At 35.7% G+C, this 19,597-nt stretch overlaps 3 protein-coding genes across 3 annotated transcripts; 1 reads left to right on the top strand and 2 right to left on the bottom strand.

Moving 5' to 3' along the window:
* Positions 1–3,360: 3,360 nt before the first annotated feature.
* LOC143532725 (uncharacterized) lies at positions 3,361–5,510 on the bottom strand. Its single transcript, XM_077027696.1, has 2 exons — positions 5,103–5,510; positions 3,361–3,760 (listed from the first exon to the last, which is right to left on the bottom strand). Exons 1-2 carry the CDS (start codon positions 5,508–5,510, stop codon positions 3,596–3,598), a joined length of 573 nt encoding a protein of 190 aa, XP_076883811.1. The 3' UTR covers positions 3,361–3,595.
* A 19-nt stretch (positions 5,511–5,529) lies between these two features.
* LOC143532346 (O-fucosyltransferase 1-like) lies at positions 5,530–11,667 on the top strand. The gene is made up of 9 exons (XM_077027422.1): positions 5,530–5,554; positions 6,802–6,992; positions 8,103–8,181; positions 8,287–8,357; positions 8,629–8,717; positions 8,840–8,963; positions 9,450–9,733; positions 10,504–10,633; positions 10,719–11,667. Exons 1-9 carry the CDS (start codon positions 5,530–5,532, stop codon positions 11,277–11,279), a joined length of 1,554 nt encoding a protein of 517 aa, XP_076883537.1. The 3' UTR covers positions 11,280–11,667.
* A 2,288-nt stretch (positions 11,668–13,955) lies between these two features.
* On the bottom strand, positions 13,956–16,490 carry LOC143532334 (uncharacterized). The gene is made up of 9 exons (XM_077027418.1): positions 16,140–16,490; positions 15,948–16,040; positions 15,736–15,840; positions 15,458–15,610; positions 15,264–15,362; positions 14,631–14,759; positions 14,378–14,557; positions 14,180–14,314; positions 13,956–14,105 (listed from the first exon to the last, which is right to left on the bottom strand). The coding sequence occupies exons 1-9, from the start codon at positions 16,488–16,490 to the stop codon at positions 13,956–13,958; spliced, it is 1,395 nt and encodes a 464-aa protein (XP_076883533.1).
* Between the last annotated feature and the right edge of the window lie 3,107 nt (positions 16,491–19,597).

The raw sequence follows: 19,597 nt of genomic DNA, 5'->3' as shown, positions 1-19,597 counted from the left end.
AGACCTTTTCAAGGTAAAATGCAACATTTTTTGACTTAAACCATATTTCAAACTGTTTTATCATTAAAGATCAATGTTTAAGAGCAATGGTGTCTAATGAGATCAAATTTCAGTCATTTTTCCTTCCAAAATACTTTCTTTCCTTTTGTGAAAAGATCTCAACATTGGATCATATTGATTAAGTCACTTTTCAATACTTCATTCTCAGCATTATTGTGACTGGTCAGGCAGGTTAATAGCTACACTTAGCATGAATTTCATTACATATTGGTGATATGATTAAGGTTCAATTAGTTTGCTTAAGACAAAAATGGATAACACTTATTGTGCTATGATGCTCCATATCTATTCTCAAGGCTTAATTGGTTTTCTCCATATCACCCCGAATTGACTCCGACCCCCTGACATTTGGTCAAAAAATTTTAATGACAGAACATTTAAATTTATTGATTTTTCTTTACAAAACTTCAAACATATGTGAGGTTGAACGTTGGACTTACATGCCACACAGTTTGGACTTACAGGCCTTTCATTCGGGATATTAAAGGACTTATATGATTTCCTCCACCCCTTTAGTTCTATAATTAACCCTTATGTTTGGATTTTCTTTCTAAATTGTGAACATAGATCAACTTTTGGTTGAATAAAGATATAAATTTTTTTCACATTTGTTTTTTGTCATATTCATAAGATGATTCATTTTTGGTGACCAAATACCAACATGCTCGTGTTTGACTGGATAATCACTTTTCTGCCTATCATTCAGAAATATGTATATTGGAACATGCATATTAAACAATGTGTCTCCACATTAAGTTAAGCATTTTCATTATGTTTATATCACCTCAGTTTTTACACATCATGGAAAGCAACCATACATATCAATAACTGCACTAATAGCCTTTTTAGCCTATTAAATCCATATGGATCAGACCTAACAAGGTTGGTTCTCGATCCTAAGAATATCATTAAGACCATTCCCATTGGTGAATTGGGGTTGGTTAAATATGAAGAAGCATGAATGTCGTGTATGCAAACCAGTTTGCCAACAACTTTTCAACACAATCAACGTCACATGACACTAATTGAATGACTCTCATTTTAACTTATTTTTCTTTTTCTTTTTTTTACCGATTAGTTTAACATTAATAATGTTTTTCTTTAATAACTTTTAATAATTAAGTTTTTAAAACACAATCTTGTTTACTTTTTTCTTTAACACACCGATATAAATTTCATTAGAAAACATAAGTTTGTAAAAAAAAATATTTTATAATAAAATAATATTAATCATGACTGATTTACATTATCCGACACTTGTCAACTTCGTATTAGTTTATAAGATTTTTTGGATAAAATTTATTATCTAAACAATCTAATATTATCTTATTATATAATTCAACTTTTTCTCTATAAATATGGTATCATATCACTTTCATATCCATTTGCAATTTTTTTCCATCATATTCTCTATTATGGATTCTTCATACAAATCTTCATTTTAGTCTTGGAGATTCTGAAGATGTTGAAACACAAATTGTTCGCTTGAATCAAGAAGCCGCTCGAAAAGATGTTGTTTAAGTTAAATATATATTGTTTATTTTTAAATAAAGAAATTATTTTTTATATTTTTAAACATTTCTAATAAAAAACAGCAATTATAAATTATATATATGTATATATATATATATATATTAAAAACCAAAATGTCTTATCAACCACTCATATTTTCTACTAATTATAAAAAATACAATTGATTTAAATGACCAAAAATGACATAAGTTAGCAATAGGTGGAATGGAACTTGGAAGGGTGAATGGGAATTTTAATCTTAAAAGGAGATAAGTTAGCAACTTATTGAAAACCTTTATTTTGACTTTGTTAATAAGGTGAAATGGAAAAGACTTTATATGTTCCCAAACACTTTCTTAATACAAAAAAAACTTATATCATAAGTTATAAGAAAAGAAAAATAAGGAATCTCAAACACTTCTCTTACTAGTCACTTTGTGTTGTGCTTTAACTTTTTTCCTTTTCTTTCTTCTTTTTTTCCCCTAAAGCCACTATAAAAACTAACCAATAGTCGTAATATATGTATATTTTGTAACTAGGCAACTTATAACATGCTACATGTAAAGAAAAAATGTGTAAAAATATTTGCCCTAGGGCCCTTATTTTATTATTAAGCACCTAATGCATTATGCTTTCGTCTAGTTTTTTTTTAAAGGAGACAATATTATATAAAAGGAAAAAACCATGACTCGTAAGAAACTAGACGTGTCAAGTACTGAAACACTTTTAGTATGTCACAATTGTTCATATGTCACAACATGTACTAATTGTCACTAAACAAAACATGCATGAACGCCAAATATCACCCTGTAGCAACGCACAAGTAACAAAAAGCTTGTTATATTTATTTAATAAAAATTGTGAAGTTTGGGTTGCTAATGAGTGTGAAAAGTTTGGTATTGTTTGGTTGGATTGGGTAGGTTGAAGAGACATAAGTTAATAAAGATTAAGTTGAGTTGGTTTGTGATTGAGAATGGTCTAAACGCGTCTGGGTTGGGTATCGCAAGTCTAACCATTTACATAAATCGGGTAAGATCTGCAAGACCTGAACCAATCAGACACGATTATTTACAATAGGGTTGAGTCCCGAGTCCTAAGAATGCGTTGAGTTTCGTGGGTCTGGCCTGTTTGCACACCCCTAACTAGGACCACCTTGAGTGGTTAAGTGGTCTGTGGCATAAAGTTGAGTGATTGTGTTCAATGGTCACGCCGACATTGGGAAGAATAAGTAGGTTTGCTAGAGTCTTGGAAAATATGACGAGTCGATGGAGCCATAAATCCATGAAACCATAACGAATGGTCGTTGCGTGTTGAGATCAACCTTTTGTGAGCGCCCCTTTAGTCGGTGCCAAAGTAAAGCCTATAGTCGATGTGTTTCCTAGGATGCGTAGCTAATGCGCGAGGATGATGTTATGCATGGTTTTGTGGTAAGAAAATGTGACATACCAAATTAATACATGTATCCTATCCAGGTTGTTGAAATGTAGACATATTCATAACCAAATTAATGGATAGGTTAACCCTAGAAAACTTCAAACTTGTTATGTTGTCTTGAAAAATAGAACTTGGCCCTTTTATCATAATTACGTTCAAGATCCACACCATCCACTATCAGATAACATATTTGGTCCTTGAACTGGATGTATGCTATTTATTTATGTTAAATAAGCTTGAAACTTGGGCGAGTAGGGTGAGTGGTCAAGAAAGTCGACATCGCTTATATTCTTGTGAATCACTATGGAATTAGGTTTATAATTTAACACATTTAGTTAACTAATTAACCAACAATGATAAACAAATGAACAATTTCCATTTCATACAATCCATACCCAGGCCACAAGTGAAAGACCTCTAAAAACATTTTTAGTCTTATTTTGTGTGCATGCTTGCACTTGCAACTATAAAACCAAGGGTTTCTTGACCTTAAAACAACATGTGTGCTTCAAGTCTACATCTTACGTTCTAACAAGAGCACAAAGTAATAAAGATAAAAACAAAAACACGAGTCGAAATCATTATCACCTTAGATGTCATCGATAATGGCATCTAATATCTTTTTCTCGAGTTCATTTTCATCAATCCATTGAGAACTTTTGCGACGAAGTAGCTCGTTCTTCTCTTTCTTCTTCTCCAAGAACTTTTGCTCTCTCTTTTTGTGATATTCAAGCTTCTCGGCTCGTTCTTTTAACTGCAAACCACCAAATTTCAATAGATATTGGTTACAATTGAACTTACTTTCTCATAATAACTATAAACTTGAAATAAAAAAGCAGGTCCCAAAAGCCGAGGCGTGCATCTATGTAGAACCAAATAATGAAATAAGCTTTATTTACAACCAGAAGTTGCGTCTCTCTCATGCAAATTGCAAATCAACCTATTTATCAAGTTAACATTAACAGTTTTGTTATCCCTTTGGTTTTTACATATAAACCTCATACAAACCCTAAATTTGACCCATATCAACGTGAGGCACACCTTTTTTCCCATTGCATTAGATTAGAACAGACTCTCTGGAAACTATAAATATACAAACCCTACAAATTTGAATTTTCTGTCCATATGCTGAAAATCTTGTATTCAGCATGCATGATTTTCTTTGAAATTTGAACCATGTAAACCAACTGATTGCTTTGCATATTTGACAATTGTGAGACGGGGCACAAAAAGTTTGACTGCACTATTGAAGCTATTCCAGAGAAAATATGGTTACAATGAAGCCTAATGACAAAAGATTGACGCGATGCCATTGAATCTAAACTAATAACGTATATAGGAGCAGATAATCGAACATGTAGTGAACATTAAACTATGTAGAGATTTCAGTTCATGCAGTGTTATCAAGGTGTCACTCAGGCATTATATTGGTTGTGGTCATGAATACCTAGGCTACAAGTTTTAAGATTTAAATATTTACAAGCCAAAACTAGATACAATTACCAATTGATGTGCCTACATTAATCTTGAGGAACCTGAACTGCAGAGCCTTGATAATCATCAAACATCGAATAAATTATCATCAAAGACGCGAGCTATTTGAAAGAACAATTATTGTATACTTAATATAGAACCTTAAACCTTAAATTATATGAGTTCATGAGTTAACTAAGCGCAACAATTCCACATTCTAAACCCTAAACCCTAACTGTATGATTTCATGAATTAACTAAAAGCAGCAATTATTACAGATTTTAAACCCTAAACCCTAATTGTATAAGCTCATGAGTTACTAAAAGCTGCAACTAGTGTTGTAGAAATCTCTAGACGCTAGGCGGGCAGTGGGGTAGGGATGAGCGACTAATCGGGATTAATCGGATTGGGATTTATATGTAACTTTCCAAATACACACACAAACCAAATTTTATACATAAAATTTTCAATTTTGACCAAATAGCGATTAACAACCATGGCAGCAGCACCACATTCCACATTCTGAGCCCTAAATCCTAATCCGTATTCATTCAGCTCGATTAATTTAACCTAATTACCGTATAATCAATTAATAACAACCTAATAGAGCGAAACCGCCTTACCAGCATCTGGCGAAACTCCTCTTGAGCAACCTGCCTCTCCGCCGCCTTGGCCTTCTTCTCAGCCGTCTTGGCAGCTCTCCGCTCCTCGCTCTCGATCCTCAAGGCCTCCTTCTTAATATCGTCCTTGCGTTGCTTCTCAATCCTCATGAGCTCCATTTCGTGAATGTACTCTTTCCTCACCGCCTTAACCTTCTTGGCATACTCACGGCGGAGCTGGTGGAGCTGAGCCTGAGCTTCCTTTGGATCCTTTGGTTGTTTCCAGCTGTTGAGGTAGTTGCTAGGGGAGAGGTACTCCTGGTTGCGGTGGTGGTCGTTGTGGTGCGACGGCGTAACGGCGGTGGATGCGGATCGGACGGTGAATATTGTTTGCAGCGTCGGAGAACGGAGGAGCAGCCGTGAGGTGGCCATTTGACGGAGGGTTTTGGAAATGGTTGTTTTGTTAAAACTAACAGGTTTTTAAGTGAGAAGGTTTTGTTTTGACACAGGACTTTGATGTGTTTCATTTTGGCCACTTAAGTTTTTAAATTATTTTTACGTAATTCAAAACTCCAAAATTGCACCCTTTTTTTTTTTTTTTTAATTTCTTACCCCAATACTTTGTAAGTGTTTCGATCCATAATTCCAAATTTTTCAATCCATCATCAACCGAGTGGTGAGCTTTGGACCAATTGATTTTCATATTTTAAACTGGTAATTGGGTAGACTGGAGTTCAGTAGTGTCAACAATTCGGTTAGGGTATCTTTTGTCATCACAACCCAATTGCTAGGTTTAGTAATTACTGCGCAATTAATCTTATGAATCCGTGATTAGTCGGTCATACATTACATGAACTTGAAGTGAATCATTTTCTCATTATTGTTTACATTTCGTTTAAAGTAATCATTTTTTATTAAATCATCTTTTATAAACCGATTGACATCGTTTGTCCGTTTAATATACTAATTAATACTTATGAACTTTACTTGCACTTTCTACTGATTCCATGTGAAGACGACCTTACTTACCCGTACTATTTATAAGTATTTAAGTCTTATAAATATTTGTTTTTTATTAGAGTACGACATCTACATCAACTAACACATCACCGGCGATGCGTTAGAAAATGGACAAATATAAAAAAAAACGATTTTAAAAGGTAAATTTAAAATCTATCACTGCTAATCGGCTATTTTAGAAATTTTGGCTTAAAAGATAAGTTAGTGTTACTAAAATAAAGGTAGGCATGATAAAAACAATAAACCACCTGACCTGACGATATCATCATCATCATCATCATCATCATCATCGTACTCAGTATATCCCACCAATAGCAATGCTATGGTAGGGTCTGAGGAGGGTAAGATGTAAGACAGCCTTACCTGACGATATCAATAATCTATTAATAATGTTGTAGCATTTACCTTTTTAACACATAACTTTGATATATTCTCTGTAACCCCAAAACTCAAAACACATTCATTCATTCACTCACTAACTAACTACTTCTCCAACCTCCCAACACAACACTCCTTCCAATTCCAATTCCAATTCCAATTCCAATTAATTGATTCCTTGCAAACCATCTCATCTCTCAAATAAATAAATATCATTCAGATCCAATATCCATAACTCACTCTCTATAAATGAGGAGGTAATAATAACTCTCTGTAACTAATAACTAATACCTAACAAACAAACACGCACTCATCTGATCTGCAGTTGATCTAATTATACAATATCTATCTTGTTACAGGCCTGGAGAAGGAACTTCATTCAGAAAGCTGCATCATAACCACCGACAACAAGCTAAAGGACTGCTGTTTAAACTCGCTATTGCTGCGCTCTTACTCATTGCTCCCACGCTATACTTCGTTACCTCTTATTCGTCGACGTTTGATTCTCCGGCTGAGGTCAACTTGAAACTATTTGTTTTCTATTCGATTAGACCTTAAGTTTGGTTAATTGATTGTCATTGTTTATATTTTGGAGTAGAATTGCTGCATAGTTACTGTTATTGTTGTTGCTGAATTTGACCTAATAATGTGTTAATATTATAATTAGCATTGGTTTCAGTAGATTCAGAGGTTAATTTGTTATGTACATGATATATTATGCGAATAAGTTGAGCTGCTTTAGTTTTATTTGATTTGTATGTAGTAGAAGATTACATGTATGGCTCTAAAGACATTACAAGTTAATATAATGATTGCTAGATGAATAAAGCTATCAACAGAATAAGGGAAAATTTGTGTGGTTTTATGAAATGGATTTACTTGTTTGGTGTTTATATTAGTAGGTGAACAAACGTGACAAGGGTATTGATGTAGTTACTATCATTGTTGCTAAATTTGACCTAACAATGTGTTGTTATGCATTGTTTTCTGTAGATTCAGACGTTACTTTGTTATGTACATGATTTATATTGCAACTAAGTTGAGCTGCATTTTTTATAAAATCTTAGTTTCCTTTGATTTTTATGTACCAGAAGATTACATGCATGGCTTAAATTATTGGCTATCGGATTAGTTTGGCGCGGTTGATGCTATAAGCTAACATATTGATTGCCAGATGAGTAAAGCTATCAAGAGAATAGGGAATATTTGTGTAGTTTTATGAAATGGATTTAGTTATTTGGAATTTATGGCAGTAGTTGACAAGCGTATTGACGCAGCGTTTACATGATATTAAAAGGATTGGTAGAAGTGTAAGAAGACTTCTGGAATAAAACCTATTTGGATTCATCAAGACAGATAGGCTCGTGGACTGTGTCAATAAATTAACTATCATTATCATACATGTATAAGAGCCTAAGAAAATCAATGCACATGAGGAAGAATATAAGTTCTTAGATTGAATGTAGAAGAAATTAAGTGCTCTCAGTTGGCTCCTAAATTAATGAACTATCATTTCGTATATGTATAAGAGCATAAGAAGATCAATACAAATAGTTTTGTTTCATGGCCACTTCTATAGCTTTTGACTTGTAAACTTATGGACTTGTTTTCCCACTTTTTAAACAGATTGATGTGCAGAAACTTTGGGATGCTGCTGATTCTGGTGGTTGGATACCGTCCTCTGTTCCAAGATCTCACTGGCGTCGTATGTACTTTTGATGCTTTGATTTATTTGCATCTTGCCTAAAGCACATGTAGTATAATACCTTTTTACTTATTGTGACTTATTATTATTCCATAATACTTGTAGCTCCTCCAAGTGAGAGCAATGGGTACCTGCGTGTCCGTTGTAATGGTGGTCTAAATCAGCAGAGGACAGCAGTAAGTTTCTTATAAAATTGCAAACTTAAAAGCTCCACTTTATTAAAAAAAATGTAGAAACTTGTTGATTTTATCATGCTTAAGACTGTATCCTTTACTAATCAGCAATTTATTGCATGTTTTTTAACAAAAGGTTATGATTGAGAAAACTATGATCATAACCATATGCATATATCTATTTGAGAAACAGTAAAGATGAGAGCTTGATCATCTATATATCTATTCTACTCATTCATTAGTATTATGAAATTGAGGATTTAACTTTATGTAGATCTGTAACGCGGTTCTTGCTGCACGAATAATGAATGCCACCCTTGTGCTGCCTGAATTGGATGCAAATTCCTACTGGCACGATGACAGGTACATGTAGAATAGTTTATATTGAAATATTGTTAACCCTAATTCTGAAATTAATTATTTAATATTTATTGTTTTTTAAGATTTTCATGAACATATCGGTTGCTCTTTCTTTCTCATGGCAGCGGTTTCCAGGGCCTTTATGATGTTGACCATTTTATCAAGACACTGGAAAACGATGTACGGATCATAGAAAGCATTCCCGAGATTAAGAAAAATGGAAAGACAAAAAAGATAAAAGCTTTTCAGGTGTGTTTCAAAAGCACTTAAAACATCACCATATTCATCAAATATGTTCATTTGTCACATTCATTTATGTCTATTATTTTATCTTTGTTTCATTTCGTTTGTTAATATATTCTTTTAATTTTTTCTGACCCATTGCAACTTAGTCTAGTTTTAACAAGTTTCTAGGCCCAAGTCCCCAACATTGTGTTCTTCACATTACTATTTACTGGTTTTAGTTCAGTCATGTTCGTTCGTGAACTGTTCGCTTATACTGTTAACAAACGGACATAATTGAACATGGACACGTCACGCGTTTATTTTCATAACGGACGAACATGAACAAGCAAACCCCATATATTTTAATGTTCGTGTTCGGTTGCTTGTTTGGTTAAAGTTCAATGCGCGCACATGAACTTGCTCCGATATGTTCATTTAGTTCGTTTACGAGCCTGCATCAAATCAATGGCAAACACTAACATCAATTTTATTTTTTTTATTGTTTTGTAGCTTCGGCCACCTAGAGATGCTCCTATAAACTGGTACACAACCACTGCTTTGGACAAAATGAAAGAACATGGTGCTATATATCTCACTCCTTTTTCTCATAGATTAGCTGAAGAGATTGACAACCCTGAATATCAACGGTTAAGATGCAGGGTCAACTATCATGCCCTTGTGTTTAAACCACATATTATGGAATTAAGTCACAACATAGTTAATAAACTTCGATCACAAGGTCATTTCATGTCAATTCATCTTCGGTTTGAAATGGATATGCTGTCTTTTGCAGGGTAAGTGAGCTTTGGTTGTATATTCTTCATTCTATCCGTTTCATATTATTATGACAATGATTCTTGTGTTTGGATAAGAGTTGGCAAAATGGGCAGCCAGGTGGGGTCAGCATTGTGTAAATGAGCCGAGCCGATTCGATCCCAAGCTCGACTAGACTCGAGCTCGGCTCATTTTGACTTATGAGAGCTCAAGCTCAGCTCATTTTGAGCTCTTTTCCTAAAGCTCGAGCTCCGGTCGGCTCAGTTATTATTATTAGTTAATTTATATGCATTTTTTATTTTATATATTTTTCTAATTATATTTTTTATGTATAGCATAAAATTTATATTTAGTTACTTCTATCATATTTTATATATAGCAAGTATTATTAAATTCATATTTAATACTTAATAATAACTTTATAAATAACAATCTCATTTAGGCTCGCGAGCCAGCTTGAGCTCGATAAGAAGCTTTGGCTCAAGCTCCAACTCATGCTCGTTTATGAAAAAGCTTATTTCAAGGCTAGTTGCATAATAAAGTGGAAACATACTATGTGATTACTATAATAATCGAGTTTTCTTTACTTAAGCAATTCCAAAGATTTTAAGCATTATTTCACATGAGTATTGGCCCATTTGACCCATGTGACATGTTTGCCATCTATGTATATTCTTTTAGCTTGTAGCCTGCTTGACCTGTTAGGCATAAACGTAGCCCAAATCGACCCGTTTATAGGTAAACGGGTTGACTAGTCAACTCTCGTCTAAATATTTGTTTCTATTTGCAGGTGTTTTGATATATTTACCCCCGCAGAGCAAAAAATATTAAAAAAATACAGGAAGGAGAACTTTGCTGAAAAAAAACTTATTTATAGCGAAAGACGCGCTATTGGAAAATGCCCATTAACTCCAGAAGAAGTACTTCCAATTCCCCTGAACAGTCTTAACTAATCCAAAATTATTAATCTCAAACAAAATTAATCTTCCTTTTAATATTTTCCAGGTGGGTTTGATCTTACGTGCATTGGGGTTCGATAACTCGACTCGTATATACCTAGCAGCCGGTGAACTATTCGGTGGTGAACGGTTCATGAAACCCTTCAGGTCCATGTTCCCGCTTCTTGAAAACCACAGCACTGTGGATTCATCTAACGAGTTGAAAGACAACACACAGGGATTAATCGGGTCGGCTGTTGATTACATGGTTTGTCTTTTATCAGACATTTTTATGCCCACTTATGACGGGCCAAGTAACTTTGCAAATAACTTATTGGGCCACCGCCTCTATTCCGGTTTCCGGACCGCGATTCGGCCTGATAGGAAAGGGCTTGCACCTGTTTTTATTGAACGGGAAAAGGGGCATATTGCGGGTTTTGAAGAGGCGGTTAGGCGTGTAATGGTTAAAACAAATTTTGGTGGGCCACATAAGCGGGTGTCGCCCGAGTCGTTTTATACGAATTCGTGGTCGGAATGTTTTTGTCAAAAGTCGGCTGTAAATCCTGCTGATAGATGTCCGAGTGATAATATGATTGGTAACTTGGATAGCAAGGAACAGGATAGTTGATTAAATTTTAGTTACAATCCCCACTGTGATTCATTTTTGAGGCAAAATGACAACCCTGAGATACTCTTTGTTACATTCTAGTTCGGGTTTGATGTGTATTAGAGTCTATAGAAGCCGGTTTTAAGGTTATAAAAACGTTGTTTTTAGTATATTGTTTGGTCGCACACGTTTTCTAGAGGTATCTACTTGACATGAGATATCTATGAAGGTACTGTTAGATAATGAAACATTCATGTTGGTGCAAATGCGGGTTGTAGTTTGTGGAATCTTGATCCAAGTTTTAGTTATCCTAAATATGTATGTTTGGGTGTGAACTGTGGCCAGAGGCGTAAACGAACATAACAGTTGATTAATCGTTCATGAACTGTTGCAGAAAATTCGTTGTTCATTTGTTTAAAAAAAACTAAGATATCTCTGCTCGACCATTAAGGTTTATTACTGTTTGTTCCTTTATTTACATTTACTTCATGGAAATAAGAAAGCGGGGCAGCCATTGTAAAGTCATCAGTTAGACTAATCAATGTTTGTTTACATGTGAAAGGTTTTACTGGTTATGGTTGGTTTACTTCTAGAGTTTTAGTTTAGGAGCTGTATTTTGGTATTAAGTCTTTATTATGTTTCCTAGTTGAGTTGGCCTAGGTTTCTTGCTTTTTCAAGTTTGCGTCTATTATAAATAGCGGGTTAATATGTTTTTGTGTGTGTACCTTTTTTTACTTTTCTGGTGCACATATTATATTACTGATACAGGAGTTAATAATTGCTCATCATAATTTATGTTTTGTTCTCTGTTTAATCGACATGTGCTAGCATCATGGGCACATTTAGGCTATTATAAGCTATAATTATCGACAGGCTCAGAAACTCGCCTCTCCATAATATTAGTTGGGTTCGTATTAATTTTGTTTTTGTTCGTTTATATAGTATTGTAAGCTCATAAAGATTAGAATAATCAACAGGCATGCCTGGCTCCGAAAACCATTAAAAAAATTTGGGCCAAAGGCGAGTATAAATTCGGGCCTTAAGACTTAAGCAAAATATAAAATTCGATAACTCAAATAAGAGTAAATCATACGATTATAATTGCAATTTCAATACACAACATAAATATTGTAGCAAAAATAATCTAATTACATACCTAAACGAAACGTGATGCTCTCCTAGCATTTTTTTGAAGCAAAACCCTCGATCAAGTCTTGATAATTTATGTTTTCTAATACATCGCTCTCAATAGATATCAACGTCAAGCCATTAAGTCTTTCTGAAAAATATATATACATATATATTAGTAAAAACCGTAAAATATATAATCATATAATAATATAATATAATCTAAACGAAACTGCTAGAGTGTACTGTGCTAGATATAATTTACTAAAATATATTAAATCTATTATTGCTACTGTCATACACTGTATACACATACTGTACTAGATATATTATATATAATATATATTGTTAGATATATTATATATACTAGTAAAATATATAAAATTCATATAAGAGTAAAATCAAAAGTCTAACAAGTTACAAACCTCAACAACTCAACTCAACTCAACAAGACAATAACTCCTCGTCTCCTTGCAGCGTCGGACAGTCAGAGAGTCGGACTGTCGGAGCTTCGGAGGGATCCAAGAGACCAAAGAATGAAAGACCGGCGTAGCGGCGCTGTGGCTGGCCGGAGTGGACCGTGGGCGCCGACGAACCGGTCACGGCGGTGGTTTAAGGGTTTCAAGTTTTCTGATGATAGTCGTACGTCTTGCCTCTTAGTCTCCTAATTCACAACCTGGTAAACAAAATCTGAAAATTGTAAATGGTTTATGGACTTTCATATTTTTGGGCAATTAGAAATTGTAATTGGGTCTTGTTAAAAGAAAGCTGAAATACAATTTATATATAAAATATATAAAAAAATTTTAAAAATTTTCGAGCCTATCGCAGAGTCGGGCCTAGGTCCGTCGACCACTCCGCACTGGTCAATGCCCGGCCCTGTCAACAGGGTTAGAAACTCGCCTCTCCATATTATCAGTTGGGTTTGTATTAGTCTTGTTTTGGTTCGTTTATATAGCACGCTTCAGCTGTTGTATGCTCATTATCAACATGCTTAGAAACTCGCCTCTTCGTATTATCAGATAGATTTGCATTAATTTTGGTTTTTGTTCAGTTATGTTCATTTAGAATTCTTAAATAAAAAGCATGAAGTTTTTATCTAACCAAGAAAAAAAAGAATTATTTGTTTATACACACTTAGAATACTTAAATAAGGACCAATTTATTTGATTAAAAGTTAAATAAACGAACTCGCATAAAAAAAATACAAAAGATTACGACAAACGTGTATTCAATGTGCTTCATTTGTAGCCCATTTGTGTTTGTTTACAGCCCTAGAAACGGCCTTGTATCTTCTCTTCCATACAAAAGTTGATTCAGTTGGTTTCTAGTTATTTAAAAGCTCTCATTTATAAAATATGCTTTCATAAACAACAAATACAAGAACCAAAATATGTACAAAATCTCTATTTCTAAACGTATAACAACATATCCGGGTGTTCATCAGAACCAGAAACACTATCTCTGCATGCTACACTTTCAAAATATCACATTTTACATTCTATGAATCACACAATAACCTAACACAACTTAAAATATTCCAAAAATACAAAATGGAAACCTACAAAATCACTGAGCTGAGTGAGAATTCAGCTTGTTGGCAACATAGAGCAAATGACTAATATTCGTTGATGGATAACTTTGTAATAACTTCAAATTTGCAGTAAAATCACCTGCGAGCAAATTTGAAGTTATTACAAAGTTATAAAACAATGTCTCCTGCAAATAAATAACATCTAACATAAATTACTTATAAAACACTAACAAAAAAAACAATGAAGGGAAGTGTTGACCGAGTTGAGTTGACTCACTCGAGGACCCACTGGGTTGCTCAAAAGCATATCCCAAATATGAAGAATATCAGTAAAGTTAAATTCTTGAGTCAGCAAAAGTGTAATCCATCTGAATGCATAGAACTGTGGGTTGACCTGCCAAAAAAATAAATTGTTTTATATACCATTAAAAAGACTACAAAAGTATAAAGTTCTTACTTTTGTTGTGACTTCAAGATGTCGCCATAACTCTTCATCATGCTGTTTTAATAACTGTGACAGTCTTGAAATTGTTGAACGGATACCGACAATACTATTATCAAGTTGTTGACAGAAATTATCACGAAAATCGCTTAATAACTCAACAAAACAAAAAAACGTGTCGGCTTCTGCGTTAGCCTGTATTACAAATTCAAATCATTAATCGTCTTTCATAATGTCAATAAAAATTTAAATGTTTGATAACACTTACAGCATAATCCTCGTTAGGGTCGGTTTTGAACACGTAAAACAGAGGAGCCAAAATTTCGTTCATTCCTTGCACGTATCTTATCCCCGGGTTTAACTTTGCAAATATTATCAATATAGTTTTTAACGAGTCCTGAAAATAGCAAAAGGTTGAACTAAGACCCGTATGTCTCGGGATGGCTTTGTGAAATAGGCTTGCAAACAAACCAAACCGAACATGTTCGTCTCCGTTTGTTGATTGTTAACTAAACAAACGATAGAACACGAGTAATAACAAACGAGAGTTTCTAGCTTGTGTTCTTTGTTAAAGAAATGAGTGTGTTCATGTTCGTTTATGTAACTGAGCTAAAATCAAGTAAACGGGAACAACAATTTGTTGGGCTTAATAAGTTATTAAAACCAGACTATATTGTAATGGGCTTTAAATATTTAACCAAATATATTAAGAAAACGTAAACTACTGGTCATAAACAAAGGTAAACGAACAGACATAAATGAGCGAATGAGACACGTGTTCATGTTTTGTTCGTTTATTACATAAACAAACTTCCCGCCAAACAGTAAAGTGAACATTCAGTTGGTTTACAAGCCTTTCACATGCATAAATTAATAAAAAGTTTGTAGCTTTTCTAGTTACCAGATTGGCTTTTGCAAAAGCGGAGTCGCCTGAAAAAAAGGGAATGTCGGGGTGCGTTCGATTTACATCACGGTCAATCTGATCAATGATCTCAGAGTCCTACAAGCGACATAAAACACCCGTATATAATATTTCGTAACAAGTCAAATATTAATTATTATTACTATTTTGACTGTGAAATTATAACATTATACCTGGAAGTATTGGTTCCAAATGCTAGTTTTCCCGAGGCTTAACGGATGCTCGTCGTGAGGTATTTTAGAGCGTGCCAGCAAACCCTTGCCTGCAATTGTCTGATCACCATTTTTAGGATATGCAGAATCTTGTAGATTCCTTGTGATTTCTGACTAGCTAACCACATAAACATTTAGAAGCCAATCGGTATAATTATATTATGCAAATTTCTATACATACAAGTTCATTAATAAGTTGAAATATTATAATAGTGTACACAATATGAAGTGAAAGTTACCGGATGCATCAAAAGATCTTGTTTAAAATGTTTGTATTGAGACCTCTTTTTAGACAATTCAGATAACCACATTCGTTTATCGTCTGGAAGGTATCCCAATAACAACTGAAAGTATGAAATGAATAGTTGAAATTCATAATAATTTGCAATTTTAATACAGATTAAGCAAATGATGATGATGTTATTATATTAGTTATTAGACGTCTAGCTACCTTCCATGTGGTAGAACGGATGCCAGGAGCATCTGGAATACCCAAGGAAGCAAGCATACGCAGTTCCCCTAAATTGATGATCATCTTTGAGAGCTGAATTTGACAGATAGCGAAATGATTAATTAAGTTAGGGTAGGGTTGGTATTAGAAATAATAGTTATTGTTGAATTGAACGGAAGTAAATAATAGCACCTGTTGTAACAACTGAGCGTGGTCTTCAAGGGAAGAAGAATTAGAAGAAGAAGTAGTAGTACTTTTGTCTTGGTCGTCATCCCTAGTTATTATTTCTTCAATATCTTCTTCTTGTTGTTGTGATTTGAGAGGAGGGGGTTGATGTGTGATTAAAGTGGGCAACAGAAAGACACGTGATTCTTGGAGGGAAGAATCGCCTGAGCGAATTGGTGGTGGTGATTCTTCTTCTTCTTCTTCTTCTTCTTCTTCTTCTTCCCAATGGGAAGGGGGTTGTTGTTGAGATGTAGTAGTAGAAGAAGACCACACAGGGCTGTTGAGCCACTCAGGAACTACTCCTTTCTTCACCATCATTCTTACTTCCTTACTACTTAGGTGGTGGTGGTGGTGGTGGTGGTGGTGGTGGTGGTGGTTTCAATACAGATTGTAAATTTTACTTACATACATACACACAAGTCAAGTGTAAGTGTAAGTGTAAGTGTAAGTGTAAGTGTAAGTGTAAGTGTAAGTGTAAGTGTAAGTGTAAGTGTAAGTGTAAGTGTGTGAGTTGTTGAATAACGGACAGGTGTGGGCTGTGTATGTGTCATCGTCTTCCTCCTCGAACCATCTCTCACCACTTCCCCTGTCTCTGCCCCACGTCGCATCTTGGACACCTAATCAATATAAACAACTTGCAACACACCCAAAATACCCAACCAAAACTCAAATATCCAAACCCAAATATAAACCCACGGTTCGATTTTTGCTTTGCATGTAATAAAAACCTTAACAAATCGAACCCAAATTCCCAAATATTTTCTATCAAAGATATATTAATCAAATTAGTTAATAAAATTATTTATACCTAACCTTATTTTTTTGACATAAAATTTTCAAGATCAAATGGTAAAAACCGAAGAACAAAAATCTAACGGTTTCAAAATTTCAAAAACCAAAAGTTTTGATTTTTAGTTTGGTTTGGTTTTAGTCCAAAACCTACCCAAATTACCATGCACACCCCTAAACAGCGGTATAAAAAACAAATGCAAATACATTAAACTACAAGCATGCATCACGACATGTTAAAATGTGAAATAACGAGATTTAGACCTTCACGTCAAAACACTAATAAAAGAAACAAGTGTTGTTTGGCGTAAAGTCGATTAACAAAGACACGACAATTGTAGCGATGACTGATGGTTTTGTTTGGTTATCATTAATTTTGAGAGCCTTTTTCTTGATTTTCGCAAACACCTGCTTTTAATAACTGAAGAAACACTAAATGACCCCAGCAGATTACGGATAATCTTAGGGTTAAGTAGATGTTTCCCACGAGGGTTAGGTCCAGCAAAGATGGTTATTCTTCTCGACCTGCAAAACAGACACCGTGAGCTCGTCACTGAGAGGGGGGGGGGTTCCTCCTTGTGACCACCCTCCGGCGTGAGAATCAGACTAGATTGCTCTAAATATAAGTGTATATTGAGAGAAATAGCTAGAGAGAAGATAAGATGATATGAGATCCTGATACCGTTCCAAGGTGTTGGAGTATTTATAGCCGAATGTAGGTTTCCAAGCAGGTACGGCCAGCTGTATAATATTCCTTTTCCACCAACTACAGGCTATGTTCGTGCCACGATGGGAGTTGGTGGGTAGGCAGCGGCTGATAGTGACATTTTGTACTGGAGCGTGCTCCTCCTGGTACTATTATCAGTGAGCTGTCACCCTGTGATTGGTTCATGGGCTGCTTTAGTCAGATCTTGTCTATTTGTCCATACCTTGGTAGGTATAGTACAAAAGATCCTCTAGAAGCGTACGGACTGGCTCTTTTGGGCGGGAATATTCCCGCCCTGCTCATTCCTTCTTCAGGTGACATTACTGAAGTATAAGAGTTAGTGCCTTATGCGTGTAGCCTTACTGTTAGTGCGGGTAGCCTTCCTTCTTGGCTTGTATCTGCAGCTGCGGGAACAGGCAGGGTACTTTACCAAGGGAGGCTTTCCTGCTGGAACAGCTGGCTTACTGCGTGTAAGGTCTTCATCTCTCTGAGCATGGTGGGTCCTGCGGAACCAGTTGGTCTTTGCGCAGACGTACCTCTTCAAGGTGTGTCTTGCGGGTCCAACATGGCTTTGCTGGGACCTACCTCTTCAAGTCCCCCCAGTCCATTGTTCTTCTCATTAATTGTTAATAAGTGAGGTGAACTTTTGGACTTTAAGCAAGGGGTTTTAAAGAGGGGTTTTTGTTTTTAAGGTTTTCCGTGGGGATTCTTCCCGCAGTTTTCCTAATGTCACTTGTAGAAATTCCCGACTTTTCTGCCTGATCTTTGGTTATAATGCGGGTAGGTGTTTAACCTCTTCGCAAGTCGGGAGCGTTGAGTTTCACTTGTGTAGATTCTTCACGAGGTTTTGGTAGTTTTGGACATAGTGATCAGTTATGTTAAACCACCAATTCCACCTTGAAGCTTCAAACAATCTAGTTCTCAACGTTCCCGCCATGCGGAGGTGTTATTTCTCTTTCCACAAGCATGGCCCATAAGATCCTTCTTGGGTTCAATTCCCTGCAAGTGCTGAGTATGTGAAGGGTTTCGCCTTGACACTGTACCCGCACTTGTCTTACGATTCCTTGTTTTCCAAGGTATCTTGGCTTCAATTCCCTGCAAGTGCTAAGTATGTGAAGGGTTTCGCCTTGACACTGTACCCGCACCTGTCTTATGGTTTCTTGTTTTCCAAGGTAAGGGGGTATATTCCCTCTTATTTTTGAATCTTTTTGAATCTCTGAAATTCGAAGAGTTGGTGAAAGGATAAGGACAGTCCAAACGGCTGAAGGGACGTTGGCGTCTTCTTCGGTTTCAGGACGTGCAGGAAGTTATGACGACGTGACAGCATGTGGTCAATCAGGACGCTTTTTCAGGCGCGTGGGCGCGAGTTTCATGTCACGCGCCATCCTGACACCTGTTGCCAGCTTGCTTTATCCACACGTGTCGCCGTTTCATTGCACCTGCGCTCTCTCTCTCCTCCGCATTAAATTCATCGCATTCATTGCGATGAGTATATAAGGGGGGAGAGGGTGTATCCCATTCCATACTTTCACTTCGCTCTTCTTCTTCTAAGCGATTTCCGGCGAATACTCTAACTTTTCCGTCGAGCATTCTCCTGAAATCGCTCTCTTTAACATCTAAAAAATGTCTTCTTCTACACATGATCTCGAGGTTACTGTCGAGGAGTCCGATGTATACCCTGAGAACCCGACGTCCACGTCTGATAAGGACGATAAGAGTACTGCTGGCGAGTGCCAGTGTACTCTTTCTGTCGATTTATACCACTATATCGTCAAGAAGTTCATGCTCGAGCCTTAAGGGCAAGATAGGGGTCTACGCTTCGTTCTTTATATATGGGAATCTTAGATTCCCATTAACGAAGTTTGTATACCGTGTTTTGGAGAAACACGGTGTGCATTTGACGGAGGTGCACCCGATGGCGATTGCTAAA

This window comes from Bidens hawaiensis, unplaced genomic scaffold, assembly GCF_021521415.1.
Source record: "Bidens hawaiensis isolate Kalapana, Puna unplaced genomic scaffold, B.hawaiensis_p1.1 tig00000702_1, whole genome shotgun sequence".
Taxonomy (NCBI): Eukaryota; Viridiplantae; Streptophyta; class Magnoliopsida; order Asterales; family Asteraceae; genus Bidens; species Bidens hawaiensis.
The sequence above is the reverse complement of the archived record's forward strand: the minus strand, read 5'-3'. Positions and strand labels throughout refer to the sequence as shown.